Raw genomic sequence first — 15712 nt, forward strand, 5'->3', positions numbered from 1 at the left:
ATTCTTTTCTCTTTTCTGCCGCTTTTTTTTTTTTCCAGATTTTGTTGCCGTGCAATTATGTACACTTGTTTTATGCCAGTATTTCTGAATTAATTTCATTCCTGTTTTGATGTTAAACAGCTAATGTATGCATTGTTTGTTTTTCTATTGCTTTCTGTGATGCAATCGTTTTAAAAATTCTTCTGCAAATAAAGAATTTATTTAAAAAATTACTCTTTTGAGCAAGACCATGTTTGGTCTGTTTCATGCCATTGTTGTGTATTTTTGGGTCATGTTACCATCAATATACAGAACCATCTAATATGTTGGCGTTCTAAATAAAACTAGGTGTTAATTTTGGGGGAGTGATGCCCATTGCAAGTCACCTGATTTTACTATGTAAAATACTATTACTATTCCTGACGTCCACTAAAGTTTTGCATAATTGTCGTCACTTTTGAATAAGAAAAAATATTTCTAGTGTTGAATGGTTAAGTTATGGGAACTCCCGGGACACGTGAGGTGGTGACGGCAAGTCGCCAAAAGAATTGATGTATGGATTGGGCACCTTTCTTACTAGAAGTTGTATTGTTGCTTATAATTAGTAGAGAGCATTGTCTTAAATGGTCTACAGCAGTGGTTCTCAAACTTGGTCCTCAGGACCCCACACAGTTCACGTTTTCCAGGTCACAAGGCAGGTGCACAGGTGTATTCATTACTCACTGACACATTTTAAAAGATGGTGGAGCTAATTATTTAATTCTGTGAGGAGACCTAGAAAACATGCACTGTTTGCGGATCTGAGGACCGAGTGCTCTACAGTATTGCTTTACAAATTACTATGCAAGTTGGTAAAATAATTACTTTATTGCTGTTTTCAAAACAGTTGATGCACTGTAAAATGTGTTGCCGAGACTGAAAGCTTCATAATTAGAAGATAGAATGATCGTTTACCTTCCTATATATCTGGAGGGTGTTGAAATTTTTAGTATCAACGTACAAACCACAAGGGACACTACTGAAAGGATAATGCAGAAAGGCATTTTAGGGTTGATTCAGTTGGCCATCATCAAAACCTTGCCCATGCCATAAAGTGGGCAGGATAGCCTCACTCATTTCTGCTCATACTCAATGGAGCTGATGGTAAAAAAAAAAATAAAAAAAAATCAAGACTCCATTACCTTTTAATTACCCACATTGTGGGCATTGCACTCAATTAGATCTGCCTATTTGGGGGCAACTCAATTGGCAGTGAGCTGCCTTGCCCCGAGAGTAAGTGCATATGCTGCACTTATGGTATCTCCTAGAACGGTCCACAACATCAGGGAATAATGGGTAGACTTGATGTGTCATTGCTGGGGTTACCACATTGTTGAAACTGCACATAGCGGGCCTTGCCAACAATTTAATCAACCTCCTTGTTGTGTGCAGAATAATGAAACAATCTGTGTGGGAAAAAAAATGTATAACAATGGAATGTAATTGTAATGACTACCTTCACAAGTGGCAACAAAGCAGGTAGAAGTAACAAGCTGCTTCATTTTCTGTAGAGAAATCTTGCAGCTAAAAGAAAGGAAGGAGCACGTCATGGCACAGCTTGGCAGCCTGCAAGCAGAAAAACGGGATCTTGACCAACATTTAGAGGAACCCAGGTAAGAGTAAAAAAACAATGCCTTAGAAATCATGAATCATGGCTACTGTTTTTTATACTTCAAAGTATTTAATTATAGAGTAAAGTAGAATTAATAATAGTGTTCCATTTTCGCCTTATGTTTATCATCTGAGCATACATTTTCAGCATGGGTAACATTTATTGAAGCCGAAGCTCTTGGTTTTCAAGTTAAATATTCATAAATTCAGTGCCAGATTTACGATTAGGCTGATTGCATTGCAAGCTAGGGTGCCAGGAGGCGACACTAAGGTGGCAGCCGGGGAATGAAATGGAGACCTAGCTGAAGTTGAGGGGTAATACCTGCAGTTCTGATAGTGATGCTGTATTTCTGCATTATTGTGGAGTATACTGCACCATGCACAGTACATTATTTGTCATGTGACTTACTGACAATATTAGATTTGGGATGAGTATGTTTGTGCAGCTCTAAAGTATAAATTAGATTGTAGGTTTCACTGGTGTAGATACTGACGTGCCAGAAAAATGTTCTCTTCATAACCCTGCAGAGTATGTTCTAGAATTGAAGGATAATACTTGAAGGGGGATTCTTCTTGGTCAAAGGAATCTATTAATTCATAGAAGAATAAGTGATCTTTGAGTGGTAATGACTCCCAACAGTTTTCTGTTATCATTTGTTTAGTCACAAATCTATTAACATGTAATATATAAATATACAAAATGCAAATTTGCCAGAAAAGCTCCTTGATATCAGCTTGGACAGCCGTGTCCCCATGTGTGTGGTGGAAAGAAAGACACAGCCTAGAGGGCAATTGGGGGTTCTTTCTATCCACTGTGCCCCCTCCTCTCTGGCATCAAGCTAGAATCTACAAATCTGCCAGAGTCTACTGTGCATGCGTTGGTCTCCGGAATAATGGCACACGCACCTTATTCCAGGGGACACCTCTAGTGTGCATGTGCAAATCACCTGAAAAATGGCCACCCTGCCATTTTTCTTGTGATTTTTGCATCTCTTCAGCTTTGGGCCGCTGGCAGACGCAGGACTACGGAATCTGTGCAGAGGTAAGTAGAAATATATATATATATATATATATATATATATAATATATATATTACGGACATTGACAGAATTTTCATATTTTGGCCTCTATTCACCACCACAACGTCTTTGAAATTAAACAAACAAGATGGGCTTTGACTGCAGACTTTCAGATTTCATTTGAGGGTAATTACTTCCAAATCAGGTGAACGGTGTAGGAATTACAATAATTCTATATGTGCCTCCCACTTTTTAAGGGGCCAAAAGTAATGGGACCATCAACTCAAAAGCTATTTCATGGACAGGTGTGGGCTATTCCCTCATTATTTCATTATCAATTTAGCAGGTAAAAGGTCTGGAGTTGATTCTAGGTGTGACATTTGCATTTGGAATCAGTTGCTGTCAACTCTCAATATGAGATCCTAAGAGCTGTCACTATTAGTGAAGCAAGCCATCATTTAGGCTGAAAAATCAAACAAACCCATCAGAGAGATAGCAAAAACATTAGGTGTGGCCAAATCAACTGTTTGGAACATTCTTAAAAAGAAAGAACGCACCGGAGAGCTCAGCAACACCAAAAGACCCGGAAGACCACGGAAAACAACTGTGGTGGATGACAGCAGAATTATTTCCCTGGTGAAGAAAAACCCCTTCACAACAGTTGGCCAAATCAAGAACACACTCCAGGAGGTAGGTGTATATGTGTCAAAGTCAACAATCAAGAGAATACTTCACAAGGGTGAATATTGAGGGTTCACCACAAGATGTATACCATTGGTGAGCCACAAAAACAGGAAGACCAGATTAGAGTTTGCCAAAACATCATCTAAAAAAGCCATTACAGTTCTGGAACAACATCCTATGGACAGATGAGACAAAGATCAACTTGTACCAGAGTGATGGGAAGAGAGGAGTATGGAGAAGGAAAGGAACTGCTCATGATCCAAAACATACCACCTCATCAGTGAAGCATGGTGGTGGTAGTATCATGGCGTGGGCATGTATGGCTGCCAATGGAACTGGTTCCCTTGTATTTATTGATGATGTGACTGCTGACAAAAGCAGCAGAATGAATTCTGAAGTGTTTCGGGCAATATATGCTCATATTCAGTCAAATGCTTCAAAACTCATTGGACGGCACTTCACAGTGCAGATGGACAATGACCCGAAGCATACTGCAAAAGCAACCAGAGTTTTTTTAAAGCTAAAAAGTAGAATGTTATGCAATGGCCAAGTCAATCCCCTGCCCTGAATCCGATTGAGCATGCATTTCACTTGATGAAGACAAAGCTGAAGGGAAAATGCCCCAAGAACAAGCAGGAACTGAAGACATTTGCAGTAGAGGCCTGGCACAGCATCACCAGGGATGAAACCCAGCGTCTGGTGATGTCTATACGTTCCAGACTTCAGGCTGTAATTGCCTGCAAAGGATTTGCAACAAAGTATTAAAAAGTGAAAGTTAGATTTAGGATTGTTTAGTTTGTCCCATTACTTTTGGCCCCATAAAAAGTGGGAGGCACATATAGAAACCGTTGTAATTCCTACACCGTTCACCTGATTTGGATGTAATTGCCCTCAAATTAAATCCGAAAGTCTGCAGTTAAAGCACATCTTGTTTGTTTCATTTCAAAGCCATTGTGGTGGTGAATAGAGGCCAAAATATGAAAATTCTGTCAATGTTCCAATATTTATGCACCTGACTATATATCCCATTGCCCTCTGTAAATGTGCAGGAAAAAAATTCTAATTACTGTTAAGCTGCATGACATTTAAAACAATCCTGAGAAGAGTGAGCAAAACATTATATTAAGTAGCTTTAAGAAATATAATTTCAAATACTGCTTAAGTGTCCACTTTCATACTTAATGAACTGATTATTGTAGTAATTATCACATGGGTGATGTGTTGGTATTATTTGTCTAAAGTGACTACTTCATTCCTGTCTGGTTTTATTTCAGTTTCACAGAATGGGAGCTAATTAAGTGGACAGATGAGGAGGCAACTTTTGTTTTTCTGTATGAGTCTCTGGAACTTAAGATATTGTTTGGAGATTATACCAGTAAGTGCTTTCACTTCCCCCAGAATATTAACATTTCCAAATAATGTTTCATGACTTGGTAACCCTTCTGCATCGTAAATAAATTCTCATATTTCATAAAAAATCTATATTAGGCAAGTGTGTGTGTGCGCACTTTGTATTTTAAATTGGTTTCATTAAGGCGGTGTATCACAGCATCTTGGTTACTGAACTTGCATGGAATTTTATATTTTTCCCTTATTTTAGCTTTGGTTAAAGTCTGCCTTGTCATTGTCACTGTTCCTTTAAGGTGAAACAGTAGGAGTATTTTATTCATGTAAACCAGTTGAAAAACTTCTCTTATCCCTTTAAAAACAAAACAAAAAAAATCAGGTTATTCAGAACAATCGCTCTGAGCACTGTGATATCTTTGTATAGACCAGAGGTTCCCAAACACTGTCCTCAAGGCACCCAACAGTTCAGGTTTTAAGGTTCACATCCACTAGGCGATGTCAATGAGCGATTGCACGATTCCGACATCTTAATTGGGCAATCGTGTGCAAATTGTGCACTGTCAGAAACAACCAGCGATGCGCGCTCCCGCTGGTCGTTTCCGACATCAATCACCGCCTGAACATGCTGGTCAATCTGCCGATAACGACAGATTGGCCATGTTCTGGGATGAGGGAGGGTGCCTACACTGAACGACTAATCGTTCAGTGTAGGCACTGCAGGGGATGGGGAACGACTGTAGGATTAAGTTTTCGTAATCTTTTTCCCTAGTGGATGTGCAGCTTATGAGATATCCATGGTTGAACACAAGTGGTTATATCAAATTGACTGAGGAACTAATTAAGTCACTTGTGGTCATTCATGGATATCCTTAAAACCTGGACTGTTAAGGCGCCTTGAGGACGGAGTTTGGAAAAAATATGGTGTAGATCATTAAAATTGACCAACGGGCTGCTGTCTTTTGTTTTTATTTACATTCATTACATTTGATGTTACTTTTTTGCCTTTAGACAGTGAACCATTTAATAATCAAGCTTGCAGAAGAGTTTCAACAGTAATAGTGGAATCTCAGCTTGACGGTGAGGATGACCTTTCTTGAATTTAAAATTTTTAGTCCCCTCAGATTTAAATTGCAGTTTACTCAGCAGTGTCCTAACATGGAGAGCATCATTTTTTCTTTCAGGTCAATGGCAAGTGCTTCTTAAAAGTACTGTGCAACTTGACATTGCAATTTTGCAAATCATTCAGAGAACTACATGACCGAAAAATAATCCCTGAGCAACTTTGTATCTTCTGTTTTCAAAGCCATTTTCTAGCACAATACAGTATCTGAATAACTAGAAGCTTTTGTCATTTTTCAAAGTCATACATAAGAGAAACTATAATTTGTTTTAGAGATTAATCGATACATTACTGTCTATAATATATGGTAACTTGATTTAACTTGGTTTTATTATGGTTTTGCAGAAGAACTTGCACCCCCTTCAAGTCTTCTAGTACATAGATTAATAATGCAGTTTATCGAAAAAAAGGGAAGCCTTCACGAGACCTATAAAACACAAAACAATCTGCCTCAGGTAAAGTTATTTATTTGTTTTTTTTAGTTCAGTTTGATGTAGGTCAGCAAGCAAATGCATTGGATCATTGCTTGCAAATTGTAATGGAACTTGCTCTTTCTGTTCTGCAGTTACTTTTTGATGTGTCCCTGGTGGTAAGCAGATGTAAATTACTTGGAGAAGAGGTTGAATATCTAACTAAATGGGGCGCAAAATATAACCTAGTGCAGACACAAGTGCAGAACAATCAGTGAGTAATATTTCTGAAATGTTTATATTGTGAGGGTGTCTCATTTTTGGATTCCTGCATAAGTTAAATTACAGGCTGAGCATATAACAGGACAGTTAATGTAAATAGTATTTTTTGTAGCAAACCTTTGGTAACGTTCTTCAAGTTATTTCCTATGAGGGAAACTAAAACCATTGATTATAAAGAGCTCAATATGCCCCATCTGCCCGCCCCCCCTCTCTCCCATTAGTAATGTTAATTCAAGTAGGCTGAAGTAGGCACTTGGTACTAATATACCTGAGCAATTTAATAGCAGCTGTTCCCACTATTCCTTACACTACTGATTCCGCCACTAATTTCTAGCGTTTTATACTCCCGATTTTGACCCGGCAGTGTTAGAGTGTGCACGTGAACCGAGTTCACAAATGGCTTAGGTTCCCGCAGTCAACCTCTGAAAGTTTTCAAAGTTTGAGGAATGATGGTCCACATACTAGTGTATGGGGGACTGTAGACCGTATCGGGTGCAAAGTAAGCAGGACATATCAGTTATGTGTTACCAAAGTAAATAATAAGTCTGTTATTAAATTTAATCTTTTAATCTACTTTAAGGAATGATGATTGAGACCCAATGAATCTGACATAAGTGATCTCCATCTATATCCCCTAGCTGGCTGGGAATCCAAGGGATAGGGCATTTTGGCACAGTGCACAACATAACTTTACCTTTTGATTAGTTTCCTATTTATTTATTTTCCCCTATAAGTCTTCAGCATTTCCTAGCTGTCATTCAGGCTGAGCAGGCACCCCGCTCTCTATCGGACTGTCTCCAGAGAGTGAACTATTGCTGGGTAGACAATGATTAGGCACTACTGTGCACTGGAGGTGCGGCTACCATAAATGTCTCCATTCTTCCCTGCTGGGAGAGAGGAGTTTGAAGACTAGGGGCCTGATTCAGAGCCGGACGCAATTAGCGCTCGCTCGTTCAGAAAAAGGGGGTGACTATTCAAATGAACCGTTTGCTCCTTGCGGTCTGTTGCCGCCTCCATGTCTGAACGAGCGAACAAAACATGCGGTCGTTTATTTAATAAAAACGCCCCCTGGCCGCTCGCATCATACGTCATGTCCGCTATTATATTAATAGATTAATCGAGTACATCGAACAGCGTATGAACTGCTCGCTATTCTTGTGGTTGGTTTTTCCTACCACTATATTGCGAGCAGCTCTGACTATAAAACAACCAAGTGACGTGGTCAATGACGCTGCTGTTTTAATTATGCACACCCATAAAACGCCCGTTTTGACCGTTTGGCACGCCTGCGTTCTGATCTCCACTCCCCGTTTTCAAGCACCTTCCCCTGTTACCACCCACATACGCCTCCTCCTGTCACTCAAAATAGCAGGCACTCGCTATATAGCGAACAAACTATTTTCGGCCGCAATGACTGGTTCGCGCATGCGTACTAAAAACCGTACGCATGCGCAGATGGGCGAACATCGCTCGGAACGAGCGTACTGCCGCTTACGAGCAGCTCTGAATCAGGCCCTAGGTCAGTAGTAGTGTTTACATGCGCATGATGCTTCTCATCAGTGTCCAAATGAGCAATCTGCGTTTAAACCCAGATTCCTTAAGGGGGTTTTCCCATTTTTTTAGATTAAAATAATTTATTGGATATATGCTCTCCTGTTACATTTTCCTAAATACAATGCATGTGCTTTCTTGTTTTCTTTTGTGCTTTTTAGCCATATCTGGACTGTCTTGCCGTTTGTTTGGTTTTTTAACTTTTTGATTAAGAGACATGGGGGTAAATGTAAAGGGGTCCACTGTTTTCCTGCAGGATAAACTCAGACCTTTAAATGTGTGAGAAGGTCAAACAACTCGCCAAATGTAATAGCCTGGGAACTAGATTCCCCCAGCCAAAGCAGTATTCTCAGCAACCAGCACCGGACTCTTTCTAGTGGGGGTGTAATGCCACAGCCAGGGTACCATTTCACCGGGCCTGACTAGCAGTCAGGCATAATGCTTTGGCTGAGGGAAACCCTACGCATTTTCTCCTGTATTTTAAGAGCCAGGACAGGCTCAATGGAGAGATGAGATGCCCGCCATTTTTATATATATATATATATATATATATATATATATATTATATTCTCACACCCACACATCTCGCAGATCTGTGCATGTTTCTGTGTAACTCTGACCTGCTTAGACTAGACTTGCTAGTCTAAAGCAGGTCTGTCTTTTTTTTTTTTTTCCCTCAAGTTTTAAGACAGTAATAGCGTGCAAGTTAAACACTTGCACTCTATTACATTGACCAACTTGTATCCTCACAATGGCAAAACATCTGGATGCGTGTTTTGCCGTTGCGGGGGTGTGAGAAAATGAGTTTGCATGTTCTCGCACCCTATTACATGGGGTGAGTTGTAAAAATGTGCGAGTATAGCTCTCTACTCGCACATATTACAGACTCTGACCCTATTACATTTTGCCCATGTTCTTTTTATTTATCACCTCATATCCATATCCCAATTTTGTGCCTTCTCCCAGGGTAAAAAAAAGTGGAAAACCTATTTACCATTGTGGTGCTTTTGTATACTAATTCTGTTTTCATATTCTTTCTAGAGTGAAGCTACTGTTTTCCAGTTTAGCAGCTTTTGCAAAGTTTGAGTTGATAGTACATCTTTCAGAATCTTACCCAACAGCCCCTTTTGCATATACAGTACTTAGCCGTATTGGAAATATTGAGTAAGTACAACTAAATGTGTTTGCAAGCAATTGGTAAATTGTTACACTATTCCTGGCATGCATACTGGGTAATACCATTATTATTTAAATGGTGTCAAAAAGGTTCTGCAGTGCCTTACAAAGTGCATAGAAAACAGTGACTTGCAGTACAAACCACAAGAATGTGGTTTATAAACATTTCTGCAACAGCGGACACTCCAATAAACAGATGGGCCACTGAAACCAAGGGTTAGGTGCTGTTGTAGGGAGTATGGGATAGATTATAGTATAAGTAAGGGAAGGACAAAAGACACACGAGGGAAGAGGGCCCTGCTCGTGAGAGCTTACATTCTAATGGGGAGAGGGAGACCTACAGGAGTGACACGGATGTGGGAGACAGTGAGTAGGGTGCATGGAGCAGTGGGTTATGATGAGAACTGAATGGCTTTGATGAAGTGGGTCTTGAGAGCCCGTTTTGAAGTTTTGTGGAGAGTCTTATGGGGGGGACGGAGAGTGTTCCAGAGGTAGGGAGCAGCATGGGCAAAATCTTGGAGTGGGATGAAGTGATTGGTTGGCAGGAGAGACTGCATTCATTTGTGGAGCAAAGCGAACAGAAGTTTGAAGAGAGCTAAGGTTAGAGATATAAGTAGAGGATTGGGTGAGAGCTTGTAAGTGAGTGCAAGAAGCTTGATTTTGGTTCTGAAGGGGAGCCACTGTAGGGCTTGTAGGAGAGGGGAGGCAGATGTAGTACGTTTGGAAAGGAAGATGAGCTGGACAGCAGCATTGAGGGCTGGAGTGGAGACAGGTGGGAGTCGGGGAGACCAGAGAGAATGTCACAGTAGTCCATTCTGGAGATGACCAGCGAGTGGATGAGGGTCTTTGTTGTATCCAGGGTGAGAGGGGGTTCTGATCCTGGAGATATTTCTAAGATGGAAACAGGACTGCGATAGGTGCTGAATGTGTGGCTTTAAGGAGAGGGGAGGAGTTGAGAATAACCCCAAGACAGCGCACTTGGGGGGGATAGAGGAGATTGTTATACTGTCAATAGATAATGAAATTATGGGAAGTGAGGTTATTCGGGAGGGTGGAAACCTGATCAGCTCAGTCTTAGACCTTATAAATTTAAGAAAGTGTTGGGACATCCAGGAAGAAATAGCAGACAGCTGGAGATATGAGTGAGGGGGAGAGGTCTGAGGAGGAGAGGTAGATCTGTGTGCCATCAGTAAATATAGCGTTATGGTAGACTTGCCTCGATAAATCCTTTTCTCGAGGTTCATAGGGTCCACAGGGATACCATGGGGATGTTATGGTTGGAAGACCAGGCACCAAACAGTTAAGAACTTCGGCTCCCAGAATGCCCCGGGTCGTCCTCCATATATACCCCGCCTCTAGCCATAGGACTTCAGTTTAGTTAGCAAGCCTAATAGCAGGAGAAGGAAGAGCAATCGTACACCAGAAACACACTTACACAAGATGAGGGAATCTGTGACCGAAAGAAAAACACCCAATGAAGCCAGGTGCGTCAGGGTGGGTGACCTATGGACCTCGAAGAAAAGGAGTTATCTAGGTAAGTCTACCATAACTCTATTTCTTCTTCGGGGTCCATAGGGATCCACAGGGATACCATGGGGATGTCCTAAAGCAGTTCCCCTAGAGTGGGGGACGCTCCTGAGCAGAATGGCGAATTTGTCGGTCAAAGGAAGCATCCTGAAAGGCAAAAGTATCGGGCACAGAACCGTAGAAGAATGTGGACAGAAGACCACGTGGCAGCCTTGCTTAATTGTTCAGCAGAAGCACCACAACTGAATGCCCACGATGGCCCTACAGACAGAGTAGAATGCGCTGTCACCATGCTTGGGTCAGGAAGATCAGCCTGTGTATACACCTGAGAGATAGTCATGCGTATCCATCTCGCCAGAGTCTGTTTACTAGCTGGCCATCCTCGTTTGTGAAAACCATATAATATTAAAAGAGAATCTGATTTTCGAACAGAATTTGTGTGCTCCACATAAGAATGCACGAACTACATCCAGGGCGGCTTCAGCTACAGAAAGGTCTGGAGCCTAAAAAGCTGGAACAATAATTTCTTCATTCACATAAAAACGGGACACTACCTTAGGAAGGTAACCCTCCCTTCTACGAAGAACAGCTTTATCCTGGTGAAAAATAAAAAATGGGGAGCGACCAGTGAGCACTGTCAAATCAAAGACTCTGCGAACAGATGAGTTGGCAAGAAGAAAAATTGTCTTTGCTGTCATCCACTTCAAATCTAGAGTCTAAAGGATAAAATGGGGACGCTTGTAACACCTTAAGAATCAAAGACAAATCCCACTGTGCTATCGGTGGCACAAAAGAAGGCTGTACCCGCAGAACTGTTTGTAAAAATATTCTAACATCTGGTAATAAAGCAATCTTCTTCTGGAACCAGACAGTAGCCAGGCAGAGAACAATGTCTAATCCTGCCTGCAGAAAAGCCAGAATTCTGGAAACTCTGAATTCCTTAGGATCATATTCCATTGACCAAAGGAATGCCAAACTCTGTAATAGATGCGGGCAGAAGCAGGCTTCCTTGCCCTAAGCATCGTCTGTATAACCAAACTGGAAAATACTTTGTTTTTAGGATGGAAGTTTCAAGAGCCACACCGTCAAAGCTAGACTGGGCATGTCTGGATGTTGGCAGGGACCCTGCATTAGTCCGTATACTCTTTCTCTGTGGAAGGATCTCCTGTCTACTGACAGATTCTGTATGTCGGTGAACCAATGACGCCTGGGCCAAGCTAGAACCACCAGTATTACTGTTCCACCTTCCTGCTTGAATTTCCTGAGAACTCTTGGAAGCAGGAAAATTGGAGGAAAGATACACCAACCTGTAGTCCCATCTTACTGCCAGTGCATCCACGACGGCTGTTGATGGGTCTCTGGACCTGGACCTATACCTGGGGACCTTGTGGTTGTGGCTTGACGCCATGAGATTTATCTCTGGTAGACTCCATTTGTTTACCAGGCGCTGAAACATTCCCGGATGGAGAGACCACTCTGGCGTGTATGTCCTGGCGACTTAGGAAGTCTGCTTCCCAATTGAGTATGCCTGGAATTAATATTGCCGAGATGGCCGGAAGATGACTTTTTCTGCCCAAATTAGAACCTTTGTCACTTCTTTCATGGCCGCATGATTTTTTGTGCCTCCTTGATGATTACCTCAATTGTCGTGTTGTCGGACTGGATCTGGACAGGCCTGCCCTGAAGCAGATCCTGTGCCCTGACAAGTGCTTTGTATACTGCTTGCAGTTCCAGAATGTTTATTGGCAGATGACTTTCTTGATCTGTCCATCTCCCCTGAGAAGTGTGATGACCTGTCACTGCCCCTCATCTGCGAAGACTGGCGTCCGCGGTGAGGAGCACCCAATTTGGAATCCAGAACGGGCACCCTTTGTTTAGATGCTCCTTTTTCTAGCCACCACAAGAGGGAGTGACAAACCTTTTGAAGTGAGAGATTATCAGGGACCGTATTGAGTGGAATGCACAGTATCATCTGGAGAGAATCAACCTTTGCACAGGCCTGGAATGGAATGGAGTACAGCCCACAATGTCAAAGGTCTATACCATTGATCCCAGCATTTAGGTTTAGGTACTTTAGTCACTACCAGTCTATTATCAACATTATCTGGTGCCTTACCAGAATGACTAGAATGGCTATCAGCAATCCTTTATAGAGGAATGGCCATGAGGTGAAAACTTATGTGGACACCACATCCAAGGAGGCATCGTTGGAGTAGCAAAACGATCGACCACCTGCATCATAACCTGTGACAAAGAAGCAATCCAAGATGGCTCTTGTCCAACAACCGGAAAACCAGACTGGGGAGGTGGCTCTTTAAAACAGACAGCACACAAACCCTCCTTCATGTCCTGTGAGGACACATATGCCGTACATGATATACATGAAACCAACACAGGTGGCTCTCACTCCTGTTTCCCTTTATCTTTTGACATGTTTGCAATTGTTGCCTTTACTTTAAAGTAATGTGACAGCCTTCGCAAATCTTAATGAATGTGAAGCACTCAGAAAGAAGTAACAGTGACCGTTATAATTGACAGAGAAAAAAATCAGTCAGCAGCTAGCAAACAGTCACATACAATGCATATGTAATATAATTACAATGTGCTTAAAATCAACTACAGCAACGCAAAGTAATAGGATATAGAGCACCGTATACCTTAACCAAGGGAGAGGTATAAAGGGAGACTGACCCAGACCCTCCTGAGACCAACAGCTACCAGGTGCACTTCGTGGACCGTGAGCGTCTCATACACGTGGAGGGTTGGCTGAGCAACCCAGACGCACCAAACCTATTCATCAGGTCTGGGTCGGGGGAGGAGCTGCCAGGGGAGAGCGCCTACCTCCCCTAAGCTGCATTAAACAACTGGGTACGCTGGCCACGTGGCAGCAGATATCTGACGCCGAGGTTTGGCAGCAGATGCAGAAGGCCCCGGCTGGTGTAGTAAGGACGCGGACAATCCCTGGTACTTGCGCTTGGCAGTCCTTGCTTCTAGTTTAGAGACTCACCAGAAGCCGCTGCTGTGATTCCCCGCAAGCGAGTAATCTCCTTACCTGAAATATCCGAGCATCTGGTGCAGTCCAGGTCGCAGCATTGCTGCTAGCTAAGTTCATCCACGACTCGCTGAAATCACCAGCACAATTACTGATGTTGGGGCTCGGCCGAGGTAGATGGAGTCGCAGCCCGTGCGTCTTAATACAAACGCTTAGTACTGCCAACTCAAGAAAACATAGTATAATCATAAAATGAAAGCCTAAAACTGCCTAAGCAGTCCCCTGTATAAAAGGTGCGTATGAATCCTGCCACACCAAACAAACTGAAGTCCTGTGGCTAGGGGTGGGGTATATATGGAGGAGACCGTGTAGGTGGAGTCTGGAGAAGAGACAGAGAGAGCGGTCAGAGAGGCAAGTATCATGCAGACAAAGGGAGTGAAGGATTTGCAGGAGAAGGTTGTCCAGTGTCAAAAGCAGCAGAGGGGGCGAGGTGGATGAGAAGAGCGTAGTGGCCCTTGGATCTGGCAGCAAGGAGGTCCTAGCTTTACACACAAACTGTCCTCACTAATGTCAGCAGTTTCTGTACTTGGCCTCAAATAATTTGGTACTAACATGAAATGTTCATTATTTTGCAGCCACAGCAGAGTGACTACTGTTATGTCAAAGGTTCCTGTGGGTCTATGGCAACTGAAGAGAGCAGTGAAATCAATATATGAAAATCTCCTTGTGCAGTAAATCGTAAATGTGTTCAGTGCACTGAATGTCTTATGTCGAATGATAAAAGGGGTATACTTACATGAAATGTATTTTAAATTAATATGTCTTGAAACCTACTGAAGATTGTATTCTTTGTGATGGAGTGGTTCGGGGGTCATTACATCCTTTCAGTCAGTTGCCTCAGGCCCTTTTATCCACTAGTTAAAATTAATGTAATGAATGAAAAAAAAAAAATCTGGTTCCTGTAGTCGGGGTGAGGGGCAGTTTAGAAGTGATTATAAAGGGTATCTAGCTTTTCAGTTGTAAGGATTTAACCTGCACAAGAGACACCACATGAATTCTCAAACCCATTGGCCACATTTGTGAGCAATAAACGCTGCTTACAATGGTCCGTTAAAGTGTCTACGTTATTTTAAATTCAATGATGCTTATGCTGTGCTGACAACTTTAGTTGTTTGATTTGGATATAACTAATACAGCTCTTCCTTAGGAGCAGTAGCCAGGTAACCAAAGGAAGCTTTTGTGTTTTTGTTTTTTTTATTTGCATTTTTTTTGTTTTCATTTCATCTCAAGTATTACGTTCCCGGCTGTCTACCCTTTTCAAAGTAAATTTGTTTTTTTCAATATTGATAGTGTTTACATGTGCTTCTTTCAAAAAGTTGTATTTCTGTTTATTTCAGAAACATGTTTACTGTACAGATGTAAATATTTATATAGCTTTTTGTATTATCCTCTTTCTTGATACTATTTAACTGAACATTTGTCAGCTTTTCTTCCTTCCTTGTTTTTGTTTCTAAATAAAGTTTGTAAATACGGACAGTGTGTTGAATAATTTCTGAAATGTGCAGGGGGGAAAAAATCTGAATTTTGTTTTTTATTATATTGTTTTTTATTAACAAATTCACCAGGGATACAGAAGAAAGAGGGAGCATATAGGGAAATTATCACACACATCCATTACAACAATAACATTGAGTACAAGTTTTAAATTATGTCATTAAGTTAATACAAAAGTATTACAACACAAATAAAGGTTAAACATACTCTGGGAGCAGCCTAGGCAAAATGTGAGGAGCTTAAGGACTAGAGTAGGGGAAGAAAAGGAGAGCATCTCAATCAGCCAGAGAAAGGAACAAGGAGGGGTTAGTCTGAGATTGGGGGGTCCTCTGGTAACAACAGTTTTTACTAGAGGACCTCTAGCCACTCCATCTGAAAAAAAAATAAAATAAAAATTTTCTTCAAATAAGACCAAAGAGGG

At 41.6% G+C, this 15712-nt stretch overlaps 1 protein-coding gene across 1 annotated transcript in view; it reads left to right on the top strand.

Annotated features, from left to right (window-relative positions):
* The window catches only part of LOC148442423 (outer kinetochore KNL1 complex subunit KNL1-like), a 119106-nt gene extending 103917 nt beyond the window's left edge, over positions 1 to 15189 (top strand). The window contains 7 exon segments of the mRNA XM_088463960.1: positions 1530 to 1631; positions 4607 to 4707; positions 5688 to 5756; positions 6145 to 6254; positions 6365 to 6483; positions 9084 to 9206; positions 14373 to 15189. Coding sequence (XP_088320086.1) covers positions 1530 to 1631; positions 4607 to 4707; positions 5688 to 5756; positions 6145 to 6254; positions 6365 to 6483; positions 9084 to 9206; positions 14373 to 14472 — 724 coding nt within the window. The 3' untranslated portion in view covers positions 14473 to 15189.
* Positions 15190 to 15712: the final 523 nt, after the last annotated feature.

The sequence above is a fragment of the Taudactylus pleione genome, unplaced genomic scaffold (genome assembly GCF_031769625.1).
Source record: "Taudactylus pleione unplaced genomic scaffold, aTauple2 ptg001529l, whole genome shotgun sequence".
Classification (NCBI taxonomy): domain Eukaryota; kingdom Metazoa; phylum Chordata; class Amphibia; order Anura; family Myobatrachidae; genus Taudactylus; species Taudactylus pleione.